Below are 25025 nucleotides of genomic sequence, written 5' to 3'. Positions count from 1 at the left end.
GTAGTCAGGGGTAGCTAGAGACAGTGATTCTGTCTAGTCACCTCCTACTGACAAGCATATAAACACTCAGCAGGCACACAAAGACACTTGAACAATTACATTATTTTTCTGAGCTCCTCTGGCTTCTGGAATTCAGTATATATCCTTGACAGGTTAAATACCCTTGAATTTATTGCAGTATAATTCCTGAGCTCAGGCAGGGCATCTTCCCTGTCTTCAGGCTTCCGCTTGCGGACAGTAGCACAGCTACAAAGCTAAGCAGCAAAGAGACAACCCTGACTTCAGAAACAGACACAAAACTCCATATCTTGTTACTCAGGGAGAGGCAGCAGTTATTTATGCAGAAGATGCTGGGGGGACTTAAGATGCAGAGAATACTCCTGTCATTCCTATCCAATCTAGGTCAGAACACCATTTTTTTTCATTTTGGAAACTGAAGCTAGCATTGCTGATAGACAATTATAATGTTCTGGGCTTTCAATACCTTAACAAGCTGGAGAGTAATTATTTCCTTTTGTTTGCTCAGTATATTTAGCAAAATAATTGTTTCCTTTATTTTGGCATATTAGCATAGTCCTCTCTCTCCTGTTTCCTGTCACAGAAACTGGTGTCATTTTTGCCTGCACATTTTTGGCAGGAGTTACACTTACAAAAGCACCCTAAATATTTTCTGATGGAAAGTCCACCTGAAGAATCTTTTCCAGCTCTCCAAAAGGAAAATATCAAATCTATAGAAGAAATAACTGTGAAGGCAGATGTTGCACTGCCTGCTGATGTAGACTGTTGCTCTGTCCATAGGGGTGAGTTATCAACAAATGCATTTTGAACTTGAGATTCCAGGTACCACAGAAACCTGGACCCCTCTTCCCAAAACACTTTCAGAAGCAGTACAGCCAAAGGCCCACCTGAATGCATCTTTCCCCTTGTCTCTTCCCTTTATTTTTGTGCAACTGGATTATTTTTTTATCATTTTTGTTATTTCTCACTGGGCCTGACATTCTGAGTTTGATGTTTACTGTGCTCTGCTAATCTGTACTTGAGATAATCTCCAGGGAGAGGCTTTTCCTGCTGTTTTGAGCAGAGAGGGACAGGAGTGTGCAGCCCTGCCTGATAGCATCCAGAAGGGCATTAAATAGAAGATTCCTTTTCGGAGGAGGCTTGCAACACCCCCCATCAGGGTACCAGCCCTAGAGTATTTTTAACAACAGATTCAAAATATTTTTTTCTCACAGTTATTTTTGAAGCTATATTTTAGTGCTTTTTGTTCTGCTCAATACCATTGTAACATGCTGTATAGAAATTACTGACAAAAACACTGTCAAGGGAGCAGAGAAGTGGAGAGGGAAGGAAGAGAATTTGGCTGCCACTACTTCTTCCCTCTCTTTTTTTTAAAAAAAAAAAAAAAAGTAGCGTCTCCTGACCAAGCTCAGCAAATTTTGCAGCTCCAAATAGGACATTATAATTTTCCAAATTCAGTTCTCAAACCTTACTGCAGAGGAGGGGAAGGGAAAAGAGATATACATGCAAATCAAATATTATCCTTTAATGGATTTGCACTCACAGCATGTCCCGCAGCACACCATTATAAGCATTTACATTAGACAATGATCACATTTCTGAAGCAGCCTTTATCTTCTGCTCATTGAAGACAGTGGCCATAAGGATTAGATTTCATATCTTAATGAGAGCTTAATGAGACAATACCATGTTGCTCACTGCCTGTTTTGTCTTGATGGAAATACACCTTGCTGGCATGCCTTAGTGAGAACACTCCTCTCTTCTCTACTGTAACAGCTTTTTAGACAGCTGTCTTGTCCTGAATTATACAGGTATGATTTTTATTGTCTACAAAATAGAAAAAACATGTAATCACTCCCAAGTTATTTTAGGCATACTTCAATGGATGTGGTATATTTATACCTTTGTTATTTTTGTGCTGTGGGTAAAACTGTGATGCCTCAGAAGGTAAACAGGAAGAAACAGTGGACAATAGAAACAACACTCTTCTCAAATGGCTAGGAGGAATCTTTAAGTTCTGAAAACAAAGGGCTAATTGAGAAGTCATTGCAAGTAGTAACATATTTCATGCTTATTCCTTTTTCTTTCCAGACTTATGAAAGTGACCAGTAGCAAGATTGAAATAGTATATGAGGAATATTAAGAAACTAATTCTTTGCACTTAAAAAAAAAATATATTATTCAACTGTACAGCTGTAGTCAGACAACCACCACCTACATCAGTTTCTGTACTTAGTTCCCATGCATTGTCTGCCCAGTCTGCAGAGCAGTCTTCCTGCAAAATGGCATTCCACTGTACCCCTAATTGTATCTGGAAATTAACATTTGTTAGAGTCCTGTTCATTTTACTCTTGGAAGTCTAGAAATGTTTCCAGTTCACTGACAGTCTGGTTGCAAATCCACACATCAATAAGTTTTTCCATAGGAGTGTCACCCATCATTAAAATCCAGGACTGGCACAGGGAACAGACAGTACTGCTGAGGGCATCAGACAACTGCAGTGAGCAAAGGCACCTGCCCTGCCTGTTTATTTTCCCTTCAGCCAGTTGTGTGAGGTAGATGTGCTGCTGGACTGTACAGAAAGAACCTACTGCTAGGGTCAGGGTTAGTCATTCCTAGTGAACTCAGCTCCTGCATCCAGCCCTCAGCACGTGGCAGAAGCAGCTACAGCTTGTCCCTCCAGGTCAGCCTCTACCATTCTCCCTCACAGGAGCAGGCTGCAACCTCCCATTCTGAGGACACCAAAATCCAATGGTGCCAACCTTGCTGAGAAGTCTCCTGGCTGTTTATACAGCCCCAAGCTCAGAGAGCATTGATCCTATGTATCTGCTCTTGGAACTATAAGGCAGACATTGCTGAGCACTTCTGTAGGACAATGCTGCTTTCTCTCATGTTTGGTGGAGGCACTGCAGCATGGCTCCACATTGTGAGGCCCCAACTCTTTCTTCAGGCAGCCATGCTCTGAGCTTTCAGTCATAGTGAGACAACCTGGAGCATGTAAGTTGGACATTACCTGCCAAAAGGTTAACTCTTACCTGGGCTTGTGAAGGTCTAAAAGCAGAGTCAAAGCCATTCTGCAGAGAGTCCAGAAAAGGCTGGATTTTGTAGAGGCTGTGTGTTGTCTGGCTCGAGCGGAAGGCCACAACATGGAAGTACTTCAGGATCTTCTCAAACCGTGATTGTGTCATGATAAGTGCAATGCTCTTGTTGCTATAGAAGCCACTGCTCCAGATGCTGAGAACAGACTCACAGTGGTGGATGCTGGTTGATATCATGTAGCCTAAGAATGCCTTCATCTCCGACAAAGTGACGTCGATCCAGGCCTCGTCACTGCCAAACCTCTCCTGGTACTTCTTGGCATACATGTTGGTTTGGACCACCATATTCTTTAGTACATTGTCAGGGACAAAGAGCTGAAAAAAGTCCATGGCACTTGCAGTCAGGGGCATTTTTCGTGTTGGACCTAGGATATAAGCAAGAAGGGAAGATACGCTCACTCTTGATCATCACGAGGCATGCCCAACACCATCAGGATTAACTTTCTAAAGCAGAAAAATAAGACCAAAGTGACAGCATGTCAGCTAATTCCTTGGAAAGTGTACCCACTGTCTAACAGATTTTGTCAGGAAGCTTCCCCCTATATTCTGTCTTCCTCCTATATGATACAAATACAACAATGCTGAATAGTTTCTTCCTCATTAGTTTGGAGCATGGAGGTCTGTGAGGCAATATATTTATTTTTTCCACTTATACACTATGTGTCATTTACCCTCAGCAGTTGTTTCGGCCTTTTTATGGATAGTCTTTTATTTGCCTATATGTGTGTCAAAGCACACGTCCTAAAAATAGCCCAGAAGGAAGGTGTCCAAGCACTCCAGAGAGAGAATGCTGATCCCATCCCAGCTGACATGATTCCTGGGCACTAGAATCTGATCTCACCTTTTCTTTTGCACCTCTAACTCCTGTCTAGTTCCTTTCACAGAATCACAGAATCAGTAAGGTTGGAAAAGACCTCAAGAATCATCAAAGTCCAACCTGTCACCCAAGAACTTATGACCACTAAACCATGCCACCAAGTGCCACGTCCAATCCCCTCTTGAACACTTCCAGGGATGGTGACTCCACCACCTCCCTGGGCAGCACATTCCAACATCTAACAACCCTCTCCATGAAGATTTGTCATTTTTCCTGTGACTTTCAAACCTGTTTCTGCTCTGCACAGAGACACAGATCCTGTCTATGTAATTCCAAATTTTGTGTCTCTGCCACAACACTGGAGCCTTACCCTGAGCTCTGATGTCCCAACGCCCCCAACACCAGAACAAGTCAGACACCACATGGCTATAGTGTTGCTGCTCCACATCCCAGGGGATATTTTTAGTATTACAATGCATATGCTGGTCCTCTTCCTCCTGCAATGTAATCAGCCTTTTCACTGATCTCATACCTTGTCTGCCAGTTTCAACTATTCCAGGAGAAGGGGAGGGGTGGGGGGGTGGTAAAAAGGCAGCGGCTCTAAGGATTGGCAGCACTGTATCAGTGTAACAAGGCTATCCAGTCAGACACCAGATTACATTAAGCCAAATTAGGAACATTGAGCCTGCAATACCAGGGATGCAGACACCAGTCCTTACAGTCCTCTCTCCTCTAATTAAGCTCCATTTTAAATAGTGTTTTTCATGCTCCCACCCCATGGCAGTCCTTAGACATCAGATAAGGGCTATGGAGATAGAGACATTGTCTATTCTTCTACAGACACAGTGAAAATCAATTCACCTGATGGGGGCAGCCTGGACAAACCCAAAGGACAGGGCAGTGCTTCAAAGCAGTGCTGTGCATCACTGTGCAAAAGATAGTGCTGTGATTAAAATTCCTAAGAGCTGAATCCAGTAAATACCATGCCCTAGTTTAACAGCCTTCAGCCTTGGGACTGTCTGAAAAACAGCCTTCTTCATCAGAAATAGGAGGCAAACAGCTTCTCATTTCAAGTTCTGCCTACCCAGAGCGAGTCTTCCTTGTACTACATGGCTGCTTGGATCTCAGCATCAGCTCTTCCAGACAAATCAGAGCACAAGGTTTGCCATCTGCAGTCTGGCTCTGCAAAGATCTACTACTGTGTTGTTCATGCCACACTCTCCAATAACCCTGTACATCAGCTCACATCCTAGTGCAACAACTACAGCTTGCAGAAATTCTGCATGAAACACTACTACAAAACTACACAAATACTATGGTTGGACTTGCTCTTAAGCCTTAATATTTGGGTGCAGTCTAGTGAACTCAAGCTATTAGAAGGACAGCAAAAATACCACCAAGGCTTTGAAACAGTGAACCTGTTTGTTGGAAAAAATGCCCAAGAAAACCCCAAACAAAAGCAGGTTGCAGGGGTTTTCTGTTTGTTTTTCTTTTTTCCAACGGGGAAATACACATATATGTAAAGATTACTTTCTGATTTTTATTTGTGAGATTGATAAACAGTTCAGCTGAAAGCACATTACTCTACATAGCAAGACCAGTAAAGAACCCCACATAAGCCATGCTCTGGTAAAGATACAGCAGAAAATTTCAGCTTAAACAGTAAAAGGTTTTCATTATTAAGTGAAAATGTGTGGCTAGAACAGATACAGTTACTGAACATTAACTGATATTGTAATAATAAAGTCTCTTAACAAAGAGTTTTCTTTTGGTGAAGAGATTTATATTCCACTAGACTTATAGCTAACATAAAATACTCTACAGATGATTTTGTATGAATGACTTAGAGTACATCACATCCTGCTTCCACACAACTTAATCAAGTTTTGACATTCTGTAACAGACACAGCTTTCTGACAACACACTGCACAAAGTGTATTCTTAGTTATGCAGGAAGTCCTGAGTAGATACTGAATTCAGCTTCAGCACCCAAGCAACCCTCTAGATAGAGCATAGTAGTAGATTTCAAATTCTTGCCATTAGAAACAGAAGCTGGGAGCAGGGGGTGGTATTTCAGATCTTGGCTACAGCAATCAAAATGCATTCATAAAGCATTAGGTGGTGTGAAATACATCTATCTCAAGACAAGTGCATAGAGACAATACAATGGACTCCATCGTTAGGAAGTCAAGAGCAGCCAGAAGCAGCACATAAAGGTACTTTAATATGCAATTTAGTTTTTGATAACTGCACGAGTTTACCTTCAGAAATGATAATGGAAAACTGCCAGACACACTGGATAGGACAATCCTTTCTTACCTAGCAGTCCTGCTCCAGCCACACAGAATCTCTTGCTCTCCTTCTTGAAATAACCATGCAAGATTGGTAACCCATTGGCCATGTAGAACCCCCACAGCTCTAAAAATGTGAGCTGAATCACTTTATGACTCAAACATCAACCTAGCTGTTGACTATGTATAGTTCTGAAAGTCCCTTTATAATCTCATTGTCTTAGAAAACAGTATTTATTGGCAAAGTGAGCACAATTGATTCATAATTTACTGATACACAGTAGGAAGAGTGACACTGAATTTCTGTAGGAAGATAATTGAATTTTTAACATGAATTGGGTTTTGCATAGTTAATAACTAGCCTAAAATATTTAAATATGACTTACCATCTAAGTAGACAAATACATCTCATATAAAGAGTCAACTGCCCAAAAATCTTAAATAGGGAAATTGTATGTTTAAAGGATTTTTACATTGACTTAAATGGCCCTTACTCAGAAAATACTCATATGAAAGAGTTCAGTGATCCACATACATGCTGTTTACCTTTCAAAGCTTTATTTAATCAAATAAAATAGTGGCTTTGCCTAGTCTTCCATTCTAAGAATTAATATACAATTATGCTCATATGTAAAATTCAGGTTTTTCTCTCTTCTCTGCCCCAAAAGGCACATGTGGCTGTAATAAAATGTATATTTTTATATATTTTATAATTAATATCTTGGGCAGTGGTATCTTCAAACACCACTGTAACTTATTTACACACTATGTTTACAGGATCTATTCAGTTGTGGGTACTACTTTCCACATATAAAGACAGTTAAATGACTTAAGCACAGATCTAACATTTCCAATACAGCAATTCAAACTGGAAATACATGTGCTGGGATCTGTGGTTGTCCCACAAATGGGATTCTGTGGCAGACTAGCTGGATACTCACAACTTGCTCCTCTGTCTGGTATCTTCCCAGATGCTGTGGCTATAATTCAAGCAGTCCTTGGCTCAGAAAGGGCTAGGGAACCTCTCTCTTGTGTGCTCTGTTGCTGGGCTGTAGCCTCTTCTGGAATTCAATTCTCTGGGAGCTTTTCCCCTTTCTGCCTTGGTCCAGGTGCAAGGTCTGGCTGTAGTAGTCATAGCCTGCTAGGACAAGTCCTTCAGCTGCTACTCAGGCAGCATTTGGCTCTTGTCTCCTTGTGGTAAGGACAAGGCCCAGGTGTAGCTGGTCTGCTAATGCAAGCCCTTCAGCTGCTACTTGGGCAGCATTTGTCTCTTGTTGCTGTCTGGGTGAGAACAAGGCAAGTTGCCTAACTTTCTCTGCTGGTTTAAATACTGTCCCAAGGCAACTAATGCCTTTTAGTAACACAGAACCCTGATAACTGGACCTATAGGATGGGACATATCCAAGCATGGCCAGGGGCACACACAGTTCACAGCTGTGTTCCAAAGTTAATTACAGGTGGTACTTGCTCATCTGGACCCCAGGAAATGTCCAGGTTTGCGCATTCACAGGTGCTTAGCCCAATGTCTGCGCTAGGGCATATTTGGGGGTTTGACCCTTCAGGACAGTGGAATATACATTTATTTATATAGGGGCTTTTGCATTAAAAACTAATCAGAATTTACAATATAAGTTACAGAGTCAGTGCACAAAAGCACTCTTGGAATTTCCAAATATAGAGCTAGATCCAGTGTTCCATGCACACCCAGGGTGGGGACAGAGCTCCACTGAGCAACTTCTGGCTGGGCAGCACAAGCACCAGCATCAGTACTTTGAGCTTGCTTTAAGTGACTTTGCAGAACATGGACACTAACACAAACGTCCCCCATTATGATACAACGCACACAAACTCCACCTCTTCCTTGTCATCTTACCAGCAAAAACATGCATATACAATCAGCAGCAATCACCTTGCAAGTAATTACTGCTACTAGATCCTGTTTTGATCAGGTTTACTCCATTTTCCACTTTGCATTCAGAAGGAATGTCTCCACTACATTGCCCCAGCTATTTAAACTGTAAGAACAGACTCAAAATAAATGAAGATGCTAAGCAGGGAAAGCCATATTGGAGACACGATTGTGGAGCAGAGGCTGGCAGCTCGCCCTCATTCTGCACGCATTGCAGAGCTCATTTTGGCTCAACTCAGCTCAGGGCAAACTGCAGCAGCCTTGCTGGGTCCGATGCCTAGCAAGAGAGCAGGCTGGAAGGCTCAACTTTTTGACAAACATACAAATTGCAGAAAAAACAGAAAGACTTAATAAAAAACTCACATGAAAGTTCTGTGTGACCATCCTTCAAGCAGTCCCTGCTTGTCTTCCTATGATTGGGTTGTTTAGCCTAGAGAAGAGGAGGCTAAGGAGAGACCTTATTGCTCTCTACAACGACCTGAAAGGAGGTTGTAGACAGGTGGGAGTTGGTCTCTTCTCCCAGGCAGCCAGGGGTAGAACAAGAGGACATAGTCTCAAGCTGTGCCAGGGGAGGTTTAAGCTTGAGGTGAGGAGAAAGTTCTTCACAGAAAGAGTAATTTGCCACTGAAATGGGCTGCCTGGGGAGGTAGTGGAGTCACCGTCCCTAGAGGTGTTCAAAAAAAAGATTGGATGTGGTACTTGGAGCCATGATTTAGTTGTCAGGAGGTGTTAGATATTAGGTAATAGGTTGGACTTGATGATCTTTTTATTTTTTTCCAACCTGGTTGATTCTGTGATATCTGGTCTTTCCCTGAGGGATCCCTACCAGTCACAGTCTTCCCTCTGCTTCAATACTAGCAGTGTTCCCAGCCTTCTTTACTGAGCAGTACATTAGGAAAAAAAATAAGAACTCTGAGTCAATTAACTGACTTTTCCTTGCTTAATGGTTTGCAAGACTAAGTAATTTGAGCACATTTTTAGTAGGTTAATTTATCCTTTTCCATTTATCCTGTTCCAATTATCAATTACCTGTTATTTAGGCTCAAAGTTCACAGACTTAAAATAAAAGGTGGAAAGTTTCAAAACCTGCTGTAATCTATCATTGCTTACAACACAAAATACAAAAGTTAAGAAGGTCAAAAGTATTGTCATTTTGGGCAGGATAAATCAATGTGCAAGAACTAAACATAGTGGAAGAAAATTCTCCATTGTTCTGCAAAAGACATTGCTCTCATTCAAAGTGTAAATGAGGTTCATGGCAAAATACCCCATTATATGCTAATAGGTCCATTGCCATATGTATGCTAATCCAAATTGCAAGGTTTGGAAATAAACCTTGTACAGACCCAGTCCAGGGTTGACTGTGAAATTAATTTAACTTCATTAGCAACTGGGCAGACTCCAATACTCCTGTATCAGGCACAGGAGAGGTAGAAGCATTAGTTTAAGACCTTGCAAGTCCTCTTTGAGCAAAAATCTAACACTTCATAGTCACACATGAAGACAGCACAATTAGGCGTATTATATACAGATACATACCTAAGAAAAATCTATCTACAACACGGTAATTTTTGGCAACAGGAAACATTTTCTCCTCTGATAAAAGGCACAGCTTTCAAAGACTAAAGTTTGAAAAGCCAATTAATTCCTTATTCCTAAGTGCAGGCATTTTTTGTTTTATGTTTCTGGTAAGTTATCTTTCCAAAAGAACACAATGTGATTTTGGGGGCTTATTTAGAGAACATTGAAAAATTCTGGCAAAAGATTTATGTCAGAAAATACACATTCATCAAAAAAAAAAAATCATGATGTTTTAATGGAAAGTGTCAATTGATAAAATATGACAGAGTTTAAACAATTTTTCAGCCTTCTTAATGGTTAGAGACCAATATAAAGAGCTGAAAAGTCAGCAATAAAAACAAAACCAATTTTTAAATATTTACCAAGTGAGATTTTTCAGAATTTTTGTTTCACACTTAAGTTCCCTCATGTAAACTTTCATGTCAACTCTATTCTTAATGGCCTGGAAGAAATGTACACCAGATCTTTCTCAAATCATAGGCACTTTGATGGCCTTACAACAAGCCTGTCAAGGCAGCTTGAAGTCCATGTAGCAGTTCTTGTCTGCATTTTATTTCAGTTTAATTCAGGTACTGCTCTCCTGTAGGAAATGGGCAGCAAGTATCTAGGTCTTTAAAGTTGGATACTTTGCTGCATGTATCTTGTTCATCTTCACTTAAAAAGCATCCAAAGCTTCAGTGACAAATCTACTTTGTCAAATCAAAGGAGTCATCCCAACTTATACCAGCTGTGGTTCTGACCAATATTTTAGGGCAAGTAGATATTTGCATTTGTTATTTTGGTAGACGAATCTTACTTTCTTATAGGACTATCTAGCACAAGAACTCTATAAAGTAATACACAACTCATACTGTGGAGTTACTTGGAAGTCAGAGCCAATCTACAAGAATGCAATAAAAAAAACCCTTGAACAACCAGCTCCCAAACAGACACTATATTGTCTTCCATACACAGGAAAGAAAAAAACCTGGACATAGCCCTTCCGAAGATTCTTCTCTTTTTAGACCATAAGGGCTCTATCAGCAAACCATGCTTTTGGACAAGTTTCTCCTAGGTCACCTTCTCTCACAAACTTAGCTTGTGCTTTTGTCTGAGTGCTCAGTAGAACACTCTCTTGCCCTACGTTTTGTTTCAGTTAAGCCTATTCCAAATTATTTAGCAAAGCGTGATTTGCCTGCACTTTTCCAACCTCTATATGTCTTTGATAATGTCTCCACATCTGCATATAATAATGGTTGTCACAAGAATTGTTCCAAAGGGCTTCCATGAAAGGACGCTTTCTATTTCCTCCCCAGCATTAAAGAGGATTGTTTTTCTCACAGCATCAGTGATAAAGTGATCCATATACTGCAGTCCAGTGTCCAGCCACTGAGAGAATTAGAAGCTGGGTCTAAAAGCAACCCAAGGACAAATGAAAGAGGACTGAAAATTAATGCAGAGCTGCTTAGTGCTGATTCTGGTCAAGAGTCTCTGGCCTCTACACCAGACAGTGCTGAGTTATGACACATTAAATAAAAAGCTTTAGTAAACCAAATAGAATCATAGAATCAAGAAGGCTGGAAGAGACCTCAAAGATCATCGAGTCCAACCTGTCACCCTAAACCTCATGACTATCTAAACCATGGCACCAAGTGCCACGTCCAATCCCCTCTTGAACACCTCCAGGGATGGTGACTCCACCACCTCCCTGGGCAGCACATTCCAATGGCCAACCACTCTCTCTGTGAAGAACTTTCTCCTCACCTCCAGCCTAAACCTCCCCTGGCGCAGCTTGAGACTGTGTCCTCTTGTTCTGGTGCTGGTTGCCTGGGAGAAGAATTTAAACTAAATGGTAAAACTTAGCAAACTATTTAGCAAACTAAGGAGCCTCCTGCAATTCAGCTTGTTTCCCTGCTGTGTACTGGATCCAGTTTCACATCTAACTTTCTTCAGCATTAGAGCAAAACTCTTGAAAGTCAAATCTAGCACATCAACTTGGAATAGGTCACGGACAAGTAGCGTACTTGTTCCCACCCAACACAAAACAGCCTTCCCACTCAATGTGATGTTGGCCTCCCTTGCCCTACACTACTGTGGAAATGGTGAAGAACTTCAGAACTTCCTGGTGCAGCACCTTCCATGGCAATAGTTCACTACACTTTCTTCTGCCACTGTAGGAAAGCATGCACCTGCATTTCTAGGTGCATTCTCCCATTGCATTAGGCATAGGGGCAGATGAAAGTTCAAATATTTTCTTCAGACAATTAAGATGCAAATGAAGTTCATGTATTTGGAATACTTGCTAGGGCCAGGGCTCCTTTACACATGAACTGTATCCCTTTGTACACTTGAGTTTCTTTTTGCTTCTACTCATGTCCCTGTTGTTAGACTGCCTATTTCCATCCTTGTTATGCCCACCCTTAGATGTGACCTATGCCACATCAAACAGGCTGGTTGAACATTGGAACTCAATATAGCCAAGCTGCTGGGAAGTTCAATAAATTCTTTCTACATACTTGCACATCAACATCCCTAATTCTCTTACCACATGCAGGACATATTCTAGAGCACTCCCACTGCCTAGGCTTCCTCATAACTCTCCTAAACCCACAATAACACAGTTTCAAGAAAATGGGGGGGTGGGGGGAGGTGAATTTATTCCTTATACTGTCTGTGCTAACTTCAGAGAGTTCTGTCTGCAGAAAGTGAGTCAGAACCGCAACTTGGAGCCAAACAGTGCATGAAGATCCTCAGCAACACAGCAGTGCCCCTGCAACCTCTGACTGGCTAATGCATGGAGCTAGCTCAGCATCTGGCAGTGAGCTCTCCCCACAGCTCCTGTCATGCTGTGCAGCTGCCAGGGCACAACCAGAGCGGGAAGCAGGCCATGGAACTAGATTTGCAAAGGGCATCATGTGTCTTTCTCCACAGCCTTTCAGTTACTTTGGAGCCAAGGTCTACCTCCTTGAACATTCTTAGGATGCTGTACTCTTAGATCATGCAGGGAAAAGATTTGAGGTCAGTAAACAGACAGGCACTGCTTACTGGTAGCCATCTATCACACCAAAGAGCAGCTACACTTGGAGGTCGTCTTGTTCACACACCTCCTGGGGGCCGCCAACATAGGAACCAAAGAAAGCTGCAAGACCTTACAGGACTTAATCACTGTAAGAATATACCTCAGCTTACAAAATGAGGAATTAGCTTGTGTTTCTCATTTTGGACCTAGCAGAAACAGAGATTTCATACAGCCAAGATTTTCAAAGAATTTCATGGGATTCATGCTCACTTCATGGTTCATACTTACATAAACAAATAAATAGTTGTTAGTGATGAAATATGGGTCACATTAAGGTGTGGAGTGGAAAACAAAAGCAATAATCTTTCTGCTATACAAAACCCAGGTTCATTAGTTTGGGAACAACCACTGCAAAGTTTGTCCTTCTGCTTACAAAGTGCGAAGCACTTCACTGAGTTAAAAACCACCTGGATGACCAGGCCCAAAGCACGGTGGTGAACAGATTCAAATCCACTTGGTGCCTGATCACTAGTGGTGTTCCCCAGGGCTCAGTGCTGAGATCGGATGAGGGGATTGAGTGCACACTCAGTAAGTTTGCAGGTGAAACTAAGCTGGGAAAGAGTGTTGATCTGCTGAAAGCTAGGAAGGCTTTGCAGAGTGATCTGGACAGGCTGGATCACTGTGCCGAGGTCAGTTGTATGAGGTTTGACAAGGCCAAGTACCAGGTCCTTCACCTGGGTCACAACACCACCACAACAACAGTGTGGGTAACAGTGGCTGGAAAACTGCCCAGTACAAAACGACTTAGGGGTGCTGGCCAACAGCCAGATGAATGCAAGGCAGCAATGTGCTCAGGTAGCCAAGAAGGCCAACAGCATCCTGGCCTGTATCCGGAATAGTGTGGCAAATAGGAGCAGGGAAGCAATGGCAACCCTGTACTCAGCACTGGTAAGGCCACATCTCAAATATGGTGTTCAGTTTTGGGCTCATCACTACAAGAAAGACTTTGAGGTGCTGGCGCATGTCCAAAGAAGGGCAATGAAGCTGGTGAAGGGTCTGGAGAACAGATTTCATGAGAAGAGGCTGAGGGAACTTGGATTGTTTAGTCTGGAAAAGATGAGACTGAGGGGAGACCTCATTGCTTTCTACAACTACCTGACCAGAGGTTGTAGGGCAATGGGGAGTGGTCTTCCTTGTATCAAGTGATAAAACAAGAGGAAATTACCTCAAGTTGTGCCAGGAAGGGTTTAAATTGGATGTTAGGAAAAAAAATCCTTACTGTAAGAGTGGTCAAGCATTGGAATAGGCTGCCCAGGGAGGTGGTGGGGTCACTGTTCCTGGAGGTGTTCAAAAACTGTGTAATCACTTTGAGACATGGTTTAATGGCCATGGTGGTGACAGATTGACAGCTGGACTTGATCTCAGATCTCTTTTCCAACTAAAACTTTGATTCCTACCAAGGCTTCTGGGCATTATCACAGCAATAATAGATTCTCATTTTGTAACCACAGATTAAGACATTTATAGCTCAAAACCTCAGAGACTGGAGCTTCACATTTTCTAGCCCTAGTCCTCCTCATAGAGAAGCAGCATGCAGTTTTCACAGCAGGCATCGAAAGAGGTCTTTGGTTTACCAAAAGACCTAAACCTGGAAAAACCTCTCTGGAACAAAAACCTGTAACTGAGTAGATGATGGGTTGGACTAGATGATCTTTTGAGGTCCCTTCCACTCCCTAACATTCTGTGATTCTGTGATCTTAGTCTAATCATCTCATCATCCCACAACTGGAGTGCTGCAATCAATGGGTAGCAACTTTTCAGAAGGGATAGGCAAGGAAGAAGAGGTGGTGAAGTGGCCCTCTTTGGTAAGAAGACATATGAAACCATGCAAATGAATGAAGGTGATGTTAGGGTTGAGTCCTTATGGGTAAGAATCAGGAGTAAGGCCAGCAAGAGTGGTATTGTGGTAGGATTCTGTTCTAGACCACCCAACCAGGATGAAGAGGTAGATGAAATTTTTTATAAGAAGTTGAGAGAGGCTTCACAATCGCTACCCCTTGTTCTCATGGAAGAGTTCAACCTCCAGGATGTCTGCTGGAAATACAATACAGCAGGGAGAGAACAGTCCTGGAGGTTCCTGGAGCGTGGGGAGGATAACTTCCTGACACAACTGGTTAAGGAGCCAACCAGGGAAGGTGCCCTCCTGGACCTGCTTCTTGTGAACAGGGAAGAACTTGTGGGGGAAGCAAAGGTTGGACACCGTCTAGGGCTCAGCGATCATGAGATGATTGAGTTCTGTATCCTTGGGGAAACAAGGAGAGGGGTTAATAAAACTGCCACCTTGAACTTCTGGAGGGCAAACTTTGGCCTGTTCAGGAGATTGATTGACAAAGTCCCTTGGGAGGCCACCCTGAAGGATACAGGAGTCCAGGAAGGCTGGGCATACTTCAAGAGGGAAGTCTTAAAGGCACAGGTCCAGGCTGTCCCTGTGTGCCGAAAAAACGAGTCAGCAGGGAAGGCTTCCAGCCTGGCTGAATGGGGACCTTTGGTTGGACCTCAGGAACAAAAGGAGAGTCTATGGTCTTTGGAAGAGGGGACAGGCCTCTTATGAGGACTATAAAGATGTAGTGAAGCTATGCAGGGAGAAAATTAGGAAAGCCAAAGCACAGCTAGAGCTCAACCTAGCTAGAGCCATTAAGGATAATAAAAAATGCTTCTATAAATTCATTAACAAGAAAAGGAGAACTAGGGAAAATCTCCATCCTTTATTGGATGCAGAGGAAAACATAGTGACTAAGGATGAGAAGAAGGCTGAGGTGCTTAATGCCTACTTTGCCTCAGTCTTCAGCACTGGATCCAGCAAATCCCTGGACACCCAGCCTCATGAACTAGGAGTCAGGGAGGGGAATCAGAATGAGGTCATCACAATAAATGAGAAAGTGGTCAGTGATCTCCTACACTGCTTAGATGCACACAAGTCTATGGGGCTGGATGGGCTACACCCAAGGGTGCTGGAGGAGTTGGCAGATGTGCTTGCCAAGCCACTTTCCATCATTTTCCTGAAGTCCTGGCTAAGTCAGGAAGTCCAAATGGACTGGAAGGTAGGAAATGTAACACCCATCCATAAGAAAGGAAGAAAGGAGGATCCAGGAAACTATAGACCTGTCAGTCTGGCCTCAGTACCAGGGAAGATCAGGGAGGAAGTTATCTCAAGCCCCATTACACACCATATAGAGAACAACCAGGGGATCAGACCCAGTCAGCATGGGTTTATGAAGGGCAGGTCCTGCCTGACCAACCTGATCTCCTTCTATGACAAGACAACCCGACTACTGGATGTGGGGAAGGCTGTGGACATTGTCTGCCTAGGCTTTCACAGAGCCTTTGACACTGTTCCCCACAGAATTCTCATGGTCAAACTGTCTGCTCATGGCTTGGATGAGCAGTGCTCTGCTGGATAAAGCACTGGCTGGGCAAAAGGGCCCAAAGAGTGGTGGCCAATGGAGTTAAATCCAGCTGGCCAGTCACAAGGGGTGTTCCTCAGGGCTCAGTGTTGGGAACACTTCTGTTTAACATCTTATTGATGACCTTGATGAAGACAGAAAGTGCAATCAGTAAGTTTGCAGATGACACCAAGTTAGGTGGGAGTGTTGATCTGCGTGAGGGTAGGGAGGGTCTACAGAGGGACTTGGATCAATTGGATCAGTGGGCCAATGTTAATGGGATGAGCTTCAACAAGGCCAAATGCCAGGTCCTGCACGTGCATCACAACAACCCCAAGCAACACTGCAGGCTTGGGGAAGTGTGTGGGTGGAAAGCTGTCTGGCAGAAAGAGACCTGGGGGTTCTGATTGACAAGCAACTGAATATGAGCAAGCAGTGTGCCCAGGTGGCCAAGAAAGCCAATGGCATCCTGGCTTGTATCAGAAATGCTGTGTCCAGCAGAACCAGGGAGGTGATTGTCCCCTTGTACTCAGCCACAACTTGAGTACTGTGTTCAGTTTTGGGCACCCCAATACAAGAAAGATGTGGAGCTGCTGGAGCAAGTGCAGAGGAGGGCAATGAAACTGGGGAAGGGCCTGGAGAATAAATCTTATGAAGAGCAACTGAGGGAGCTGGGGATGTTTAGTTTGAAAAAGAGGCGGCTGAGGGGAGACCTCATTGCTCTCTACAACTACCTGAAACGAAGGAGAGGCTGGTGCTGGTCTCTTCTAACAGGTCATTATTGATAGAACAAGAGGGAATGGCCTCAAGCTGTTTAGGTAGGTTTACACTGGACATTAGGGAAAATTCTTTTCATGGAAAGAGTGGTCAGGCATTGGAAGGGGCTGCCCAGGGAGGCCATTGAGTCACCAACCCTGGATGTGTTTAAAGGTGGTTTGGATGTGGTACTTGGGGATATGGTTTAGAGGTGAACCTTGTAGAGGAGGGTTATTGGTTGGACTTGGTGATCCTGAGGGTCTTTTCCAGCCTGAATGTTTCTGTGATTCTGTGATCTGGCTGGCACTGGGGACATATGCCTGGTTTTCCTTTGATCCCTTCTGCACATTCCCAGCCTTCCCCAGCTACTTGCTGTTATGACTCTGACTTTCCCCAAGCTCCACTTCCCTGTTGCTTTCCCCACCCTTCTTCCTGTGTTTTTGAGACATTGCCACACCTCAAAGTTTCCATTTCTCTTGGCATTTCACTGAAGTGATGGAATCAGATTTATCTTAGTATGAATTCTTCAAATATACAACTGTTATTTCTAAGGATGCATGTTTTGAGGCAAAGATTAGCTATGATATGCAGGTGGTCAGCTGGATCAGCATTTGGTTGCAACTGTGTCCAACTCTGTGTTATTCAGTTGTAAGCCACAGAATAAAGGTCTGCACCTATGGCTGCACAAAACCAAAAATCAGATGTTCTGACCTGCTCTGGTTCCTCTTACACTTCTCTCCCTTGCTCCCAGACACTGGTCCACATAAATTAACAAAGTACTGACACCCACAGTCATTTTGATACGTAATTTTTCCATTAAACCCTTTCTGGCAAGGAATAGCCAATTAGCAAGTAAGGACAGACCAAGTGTCACAGTTACAGATGAAGGAAGTCTGTTGGTGGAGACTTTTCTCTTTCATTTTGAAGACAGTGTAATGTTAAAGAGTTGAAAGTTGTATTTCCTTCTTTTTTTCCTACAATCCACAGGTATGAGCATGTCATACCTTCATCAATCATACTCTTACAATATAGTGTAAGAAGCATTCAAAATCTTGAACTGTGGATTCATGTTCTGTGGGCTTAAAAAGAGACCACCAAAAAGGTGATGTACATATTTCTGCAAGTGAGCAAAGGCAAAAAACGTACCCTTCTGTATAGCCCTGCCAGCCAGCCCACCAAAATCAATGCAGTTTCACAGCAGATGTGAAAACACTCACATAAACCTGCTCTTGAAAGTTCCTTTCTTGCCTTCACCAGTCCCTGCTGGGAAGGAAACACCCAGCATCAGTGTGGAGAACATCAGTGTTTATCTAGCACTACAACATTTTCTACCAGGAAAACTCCATTCTCTAGGTGCTTTGCAGCCTCCACTTACATCAAACAAAGACATTAGGGTTATTTAAGCAAGTCACTGCTCTCATATGGCAAAACTCTTCTTCCTTTTATTGGTACTGACATCCAAGCATCTCTGCTTCTTTATCACTGTTTTCTAGAAAGCCAAAACCTCTCTTCATGCCCTCACTGAGACACAGCTTCAGTCAGCATTCATTTGTCAGAAAGCCTAGTGTCAGCTTGCTCTCCAGGAGAGACCAACCTATGGTGTTGCTCAAGTCAGCATAATAGCATTGCAGCTTTGGCATTAAGAATGCACAGCTGTTTCCAAACTTTTCCACTTTCTGATATTTAAAAATGGAATCCCCCAGGAAAAGGACTTCAAGTTTTGATTGATAAGCATCTCCCCACTTTCTTGGCTCTGTGTGGGAGACTAGCAAAGCAAACACAGAATAAGAATATGTACCTCCACAGGGAGAGCCTCCTGATTCCTGAGCTTTCTGGACATGACTGCTAAAGCTGGTTTTGTATTTTAAACAGATTTGCTCCTTGGCATTGCCCTTCTACTTCCTCAGCCACTCATTGCTTTACAAAGGTCTTTCATTTAAGTAACATTTGTCTCCATTCATTCTTTAATTATTAAGAATTAAGAAGAGTAATAGACCTGCTGCATCTCATTCAACTCATCAGCTTCTTGCAACAGCTCTTAATGTGGCTTTCTTCCTCCTTACTGTGAATGGCCCTGAACAGGCAGCATTTTCCCTTCCACATCAAGACTTGATTACATTCCTCCCCTAGGGCCAGATTCTACAAGTTCCCAAGTGCTATAACTCCTACTGATGTTTTGGGGGGCAATGCCTTTGGATTATTAACAAGGCTGGGCCTGGAGTTTTTAAAACCTTGAGTGATCAATATCTCAAGCCTGCTAGGCATCCTAGAATATTATTTATCTGGGGAGGAGAGATAAGACAGAGAAAGCAGGTGGACAAACTGCTTTTCATTGCAGCTAAATACCTGATCTGGATCTGCTAGTACTCCTGGCAGAGAGAGCCAAGCCATTTCACAGACACTCCCTTGCTGGGCCTGGCCTTAAGCAGTCTGGCAGAACTGGACACAAATGACCACAGTCCTGCTTGCCAGGCACTGTCTGCTTGCCCATGTATGAACTTCGTATCAAGATCCATATCAAGGCCCTAGCATGAGGTGCCAGAGAAAATATTATTTTGTACCATTAATAAAAACAAAAAAATAAAGTGTTTACTTCATCCTTATACTTTTTAATTTCTGGGTTTGTGTATGTTTTATAAGGTACACAGCCCTACATTTTACATAAATGAACTTGTACTTCTTATTTATATGTAAATAAATGTATATAGATTGGGGGTACCTGCTCAAAAAACTTTTGATAGGGGTACAGGGTCAAAAAAAATGTTTGGAGAATGCTGCCCTGCAGTTCTTCAGTAATCACATTCATGACTAAAGCAGACTAAAGCCTCACTTCAGCAGAGATCTGAGTGCAAGCTCAAATCCTATAAGCTTCATCTGGTCTGCTTGTAGGTTTCATAGTACTACAAACAGAAAAGGAGTCACTTCCCTTTGTACTTGCACTGGTGTGACAGTCATTCTTGTTTTAGTAGGTTAGTACAGTACACTGGATCATTAAAGTAGTACCACACATAAATGTATATAAGCATGTGCTTATATACTTCTCTGAATTCAAAGGATAATGTACTGTATCACCATCCCCTGACAGTCACCTTTGAGTTTTAATTTACATTAGTCATAAATCAAAAGGATGTTTAACAGCTTTGTGCTGCTCTTCAGTGGAAATAAGTTTTTGGAGCACACACTCATTTTGCAGTCAGCCATGCAAATTATTAGTCCTATAAGCAAGACTGATTGATGCTGCAATATGCATAGTGGTAGGAAAGGAGGGAGATGTCTCTTTACTGTAAAAATGGTCTCTAGTCTCCTGCAGCTTCATTGTCCTCCCTTATGACTACCACTCAACAGATTCTGGTCACTCTTCTCAAACCTTGGCAAGCAAATTGCAGCTGATGTGTTCTCCACAAAATGTGGGGTTTCCTTTTGATCATAGGTCAGTTTCAACCACTTATACTCAGAACTGATACCAAACATACTGTTTTAAGTATATAAAATATTTATTGAAATATAATTAAATACTATGTTTAGGGAACAATCTAGTCACAACTTGCCATTGGATTTCAGATATGTAATAATGTCAGGCATTTAAGTTCCTCAGATAGTCAGAGCAAATAGGTTGTGGTTTCAACAAATACCAAAAGGGATCTCTTTTAAGAAATTTTCAGTGCAACACTACACTGAAGTACATGTGTTTGAGGATACACCTGTTTCTTATAGCCCAGGGTTGCTTCAAATAAGTGACTTAGTGGTGTAAGTATTACAAAGTTAAGTGATGTAGCCTGTAAAAAAAACCAAAAAACAAACAAAAAAAACCCAAAAACCAAACAACAAAAAACACCCACAAAACATCAAGAACAGCTACAGTGAGCTCAGCTAGTCTCAGATAAAAGAAAAGAAGTAGTCACACTAAAACTGCTTAAACAAAAATACTGCCTTTTTTTTTTTTAACAGAAAGCATGATGTGGTTTTGGCCACATCCTCCTGCCTCTAGAACCAATGTCCGCAGGAGAAGGTGTGCCAGGGTACATCCTGCAAGCAAGGGAAAAATAGGAGGACACCAAATCCCTACTCCCGCCAAGGGATAATATTCCTCAGAGGCTTGCTGCAAAGAATTTGGCTCATTACTCAGTGCATTAGCCTCCACACTTCCACTAGTCTTTTCTACCAGGCAACAGGACTACAAATGCATTCACACCTCAGTTCCAATAAAATTCTCACTTAAAACAGCTGTAACCCCCAAAGTGCAACCTTCATTCAAACAGAAGGTTGATTGGTCCTGCTCTGGCAGCAGAGGTCCTTTCCAATCCCTAACATTCTGTTGTAACCAAACCCATAGATAAGCACCACTTCTATTAGCTCTGAAACTCAAATTTTGTTGAGCTGCACACAGCATTCCTTATAGTCTTTTGATGTCTTGGTGGGTGTAACAGTTTATATACAGCATCTCCCACTCAAGCAGATCTGGAACACCAGCTGTAGAGGGTGTGGGGTGAGCAGCACAGGCAGGGGCACCTGGCCATCACTTGGGTGTGTTAAAAGTGCTAGCTGTTACCTTTATGTGACACCCTAAATGGAAGGACAGCAAAAGTCTGGTTTCACATGGCCTTGCCTCTCAACATCAACTAGCTGTTTCCTCACAGAAGATGCTGTTAAAGCCTACAGCCTCTTCTCATTACAAATGTGTCATCTAATAAGAATTGAATTCAAGCAAGCCATCCTTCATCAGTTCAAAAGGCTGTCATCCCCATCAGCTATTTTTGCACAAGGTAGATGAGAATTCAGTATCTGGAAGACCTTTACCTTTTCCTCCCACAGGAGTGAACCTGGGCACATGGGACCAGCAAAATCGCAAAGGTCTTGGCTTAATGTGCAGAAAAATTTGAACAAAGTAACCCTGCTTCAGACTACCTACAATTTTAACAGGAATGGTAGAGATGTGGTGTCTAGCAGAGTCCAGAAGAAAAAAAAAAATAAAAAGGAAGCTTCATAATGACTAAGTACACAATGTTAAAATGCACAATGTTAAAATATCAGTAGAATCTATATTAAAACATGAGAAACGTTAATTTTTATGACAACAAAGGATTCTAGGAAGCTAAATACAATTAGAGAAACTAAATGCTCTAGCAGAGAAGAGCAGGTTAGGAAAAGGTTATAGTACAGATTAAAAGGATTCTGTAGAAACAGAAAGTTCAAAGTAAATTTTTGAACAGCTTTGTTGGTTTCTCCTTTTCTGATTTAGTATTGTGCTGAAGCATTCTCCCTTTAGCTGCCCACTTCAGCTAAAAAGAAAAAATCCCATCTCCCTTTTATCTCAGGAAGAAAGCTGACATCAGAACAATTGGTAGCTCAATGTCAAACTGCTCCAGGTCAGTTCTCAGACCCCTTCTGAGTCAATCTTTCAGCAAAAGACCTGAAGAAAAGGCACCTTTTGTATTTTAACATTTTGCTCACTCAACTGGAATATCTGCCCATAAAATACCATCAAATGTTTCTATTTCAGCATTTAATACAAATGGCTGCTGTTAGAAACTAACACTCACTTAGTTTCTTTCATTGATTCAGCAAGTGATAACCAACAAGGAAAAAAAAAGTTTTAAATACTGGTACAATCTCAACAACAGCATTAACAGTGTCAAGTCCATTAGAACAATTTTTCATATTCAGTACCTTCTTTGAAAGTACCAATTCAAAAATATCCATAGACTAGTATTCCACACCCACCACCTGTCCCAGAAAGAAGTAGGGTCTGCTTGCACTATAATTTTCACTTAACAGAGTTCAATGTGGTTCATATACACCCTAGTCTAGTGGGACTGTGTGGTAGTTTTTGGCTATGCGTTTAAAATTTTTCACAGACCTTGAATAGCAAGTAGTAAAATGTAAATAAATCACTTTTGGGAGTAAAAAGGAAAATAATGATAGCTCTAAACAATCCATTGGAAGAGATAAAGGACTTAAACTAGTTGTACAAACCAATGTTTCTCTCTTCTCGCTTCTTCACTCTGGGAGATACTAACTTTGTGCTTCTGCTTGACCTTGGCTGCATTGTTTTGGCTAAGCTCTAACATTTCTCTGCTCTTTCACTTGTCCCCTTTGTGTACAGGGGGCTATGGAGGAGACAGGGAGTGAGAAGCTGTTGTAGCTCTCCTGGTCTTTGGCCGGGGGGGTTCCTTGTGCTGTTTATTAATTGTAAATACCTGTAAATATTGCAAATACTGTATATTTGTACATATTCATTGCGTTCCATTGTAGATTGTAATTTTGCTTGTAAATACAGCTTTCATTTCCTTCCAACTGAGCTGGTCTGGCAAATTTAATGTTGGGAGGGAAATTTCAACCCACCGCAGACTGTAGGATAAGTTACTTCTGGCTATACTCAAAACCCTCTTAACCAGAAACAGCTGTGCCTTGTACAGAAAGATAGGAAATGTTCTTTAACTAAAATAGGGATGAAGGGGAAAAAAGAGGAAGTGAGGTCAGTGACATTTTGAGGACACAGTTTTATGATAACCTAGGTGTGCTTCAGCTGTTGGGGCAAAAATTTTGCCTTCATTTTCAAGGCAACTAAAGAGGTTCATTACAGAGTAAGTTTCATGAGTCTGAGGAGAGGACACCAGAAGCTGCAATACCTACAGCAGAAACAATTCAAATCTTGCACTGTAGTATGTAGTTCCCTTTCTAAACCTCTAACGCCAGGAGCCCCATTAACAAGAAACTAGTAAATCCAAGTTCAAGGTAACACATCAAGCTGAGAAAAAAAAAAAAATCAAAGATAAATAAGAGATTTGGCACTTCAAACTTGTTACCCTCGTCTCAATACTCAAAGACTGATAGATTTTGGAGGAAAGACTAATCAAGGACATTAAGACAAATACAGAGTGTTTGTATCAAAGATAGGTCACCTTAGAATAATTTTTAGTGGGTAAGCCTTTAAGTTATTACTTACAAGATAGTTGAATTAATTTGTTTTGTTTCTAGTCAGATTAATTGGCAGCAACTCGGATGAGAAAAATATAAATGTATCCTTTTTACCCAAATCCTTCCCTCAGAGAAGAGTTGGCTGCATGAAGGCAGGTGATGTTCACAGACATTGTTTCATTTTTGGTCAAATATGAAACTAGAATCAAGTGTATGATCAAGACACTAACAGGCAATGCTGGGATGATCATCTGATTAGACAACAACCAGACTTGCTGGCCAAAATAAATCTTACAGACCAGTAAGCAACGTTTTTTGTCTATCTGCTCAAAAAAAAGACAATCTCTTACTCTTCAGAAAAGTGATGTACATCTGACTTGTAAACCAGTGGTCTCTAGGTAGCTTTAGGAAGATTTTAAGTCACCCTCAGTGGAGATAGAGACCTTTTAGCACCTTTGAACAAGGAACTACAAGATCTTGCCTGGAACCCTGCATGATTTGTTGATCCTAAGCTAGGAAAGAAAGTGCATCACAGAATGGTCTGGGATGGAAGGGACCTCCCAAGGTCATCTAGTGCAACCCCTGTGCAGTAAGCAGGGGCATCCTCAACTAGATCAGATTGCCCAAAGCCCTGTCAAGCCTCACCTTGAATATGTCCAGTGATAGGGCCCCAGCCACCTACCTGGGCAACCTGTTCCAGTGTTCCACTACCCTCATAGTAAAGAGCTTGTATTGAACTTCCAGTCTAAATCTGCTCTTCTCTAGTTTGGAAGCCACTGCCCCTCATCCTATCACCACAGGCCTTTATAAACAGTCTCCATCCTTCTTGTAGGCCCCCATCAGGCACTGGAAGGTCTTTTTCTCTTTATCCCTGGAGTCCTGTCTTCTCCAGGCTGAACAATCCCAGCTCCCTGTCTTTGTAGCAGAGGTGCTCCAACCCCCTGATTTTCATGGCCCTCCTCTGGACCTGCTCCATCAGGTCCATGTCCTTCCTGTATTGAGGGCTCTAGACCTGGACTCCAGGTGAGGTTTCACCAGAGCAAAGTAAAGTGGCAGAATCACCTCTCTGGATCTGCTGGCAATGCAGCTTTTGATGCACTGCTTGCTCATGTCCAGCTTCTCATCCATCAGCACCCCCAAGTCCTTCTCCACAGGGCTGCTTTCTAACATCTCATCCCCCAGTTTGTATTGATAAT

At 42.2% G+C, this 25025-nt stretch overlaps 1 protein-coding gene across 1 annotated transcript in view; it reads right to left on the bottom strand.

Annotated features, from left to right (window-relative positions):
* The window catches only part of PGBD5 (piggyBac transposable element derived 5), a 70124-nt gene that overhangs the window by 30401 nt on the left and 14698 nt on the right, over positions 1 to 25025 (bottom strand). Inside the window, exon 3 of the mRNA XM_054399206.1 lies at positions 3054 to 3481. Within this exon, the coding sequence (XP_054255181.1) occupies positions 3054 to 3481 (428 nt within the window). The remainder of the gene's footprint in view (positions 1 to 3053; positions 3482 to 25025) is intronic.

This window comes from Indicator indicator, chromosome 2 (genome assembly GCF_027791375.1).
Source record: "Indicator indicator isolate 239-I01 chromosome 2, UM_Iind_1.1, whole genome shotgun sequence".
Classification (NCBI taxonomy): Eukaryota; Metazoa; Chordata; class Aves; order Piciformes; family Indicatoridae; genus Indicator; species Indicator indicator.
The sequence above is the reverse complement of the archived record's forward strand: the minus strand, read 5'-3'. Positions and strand labels throughout refer to the sequence as shown.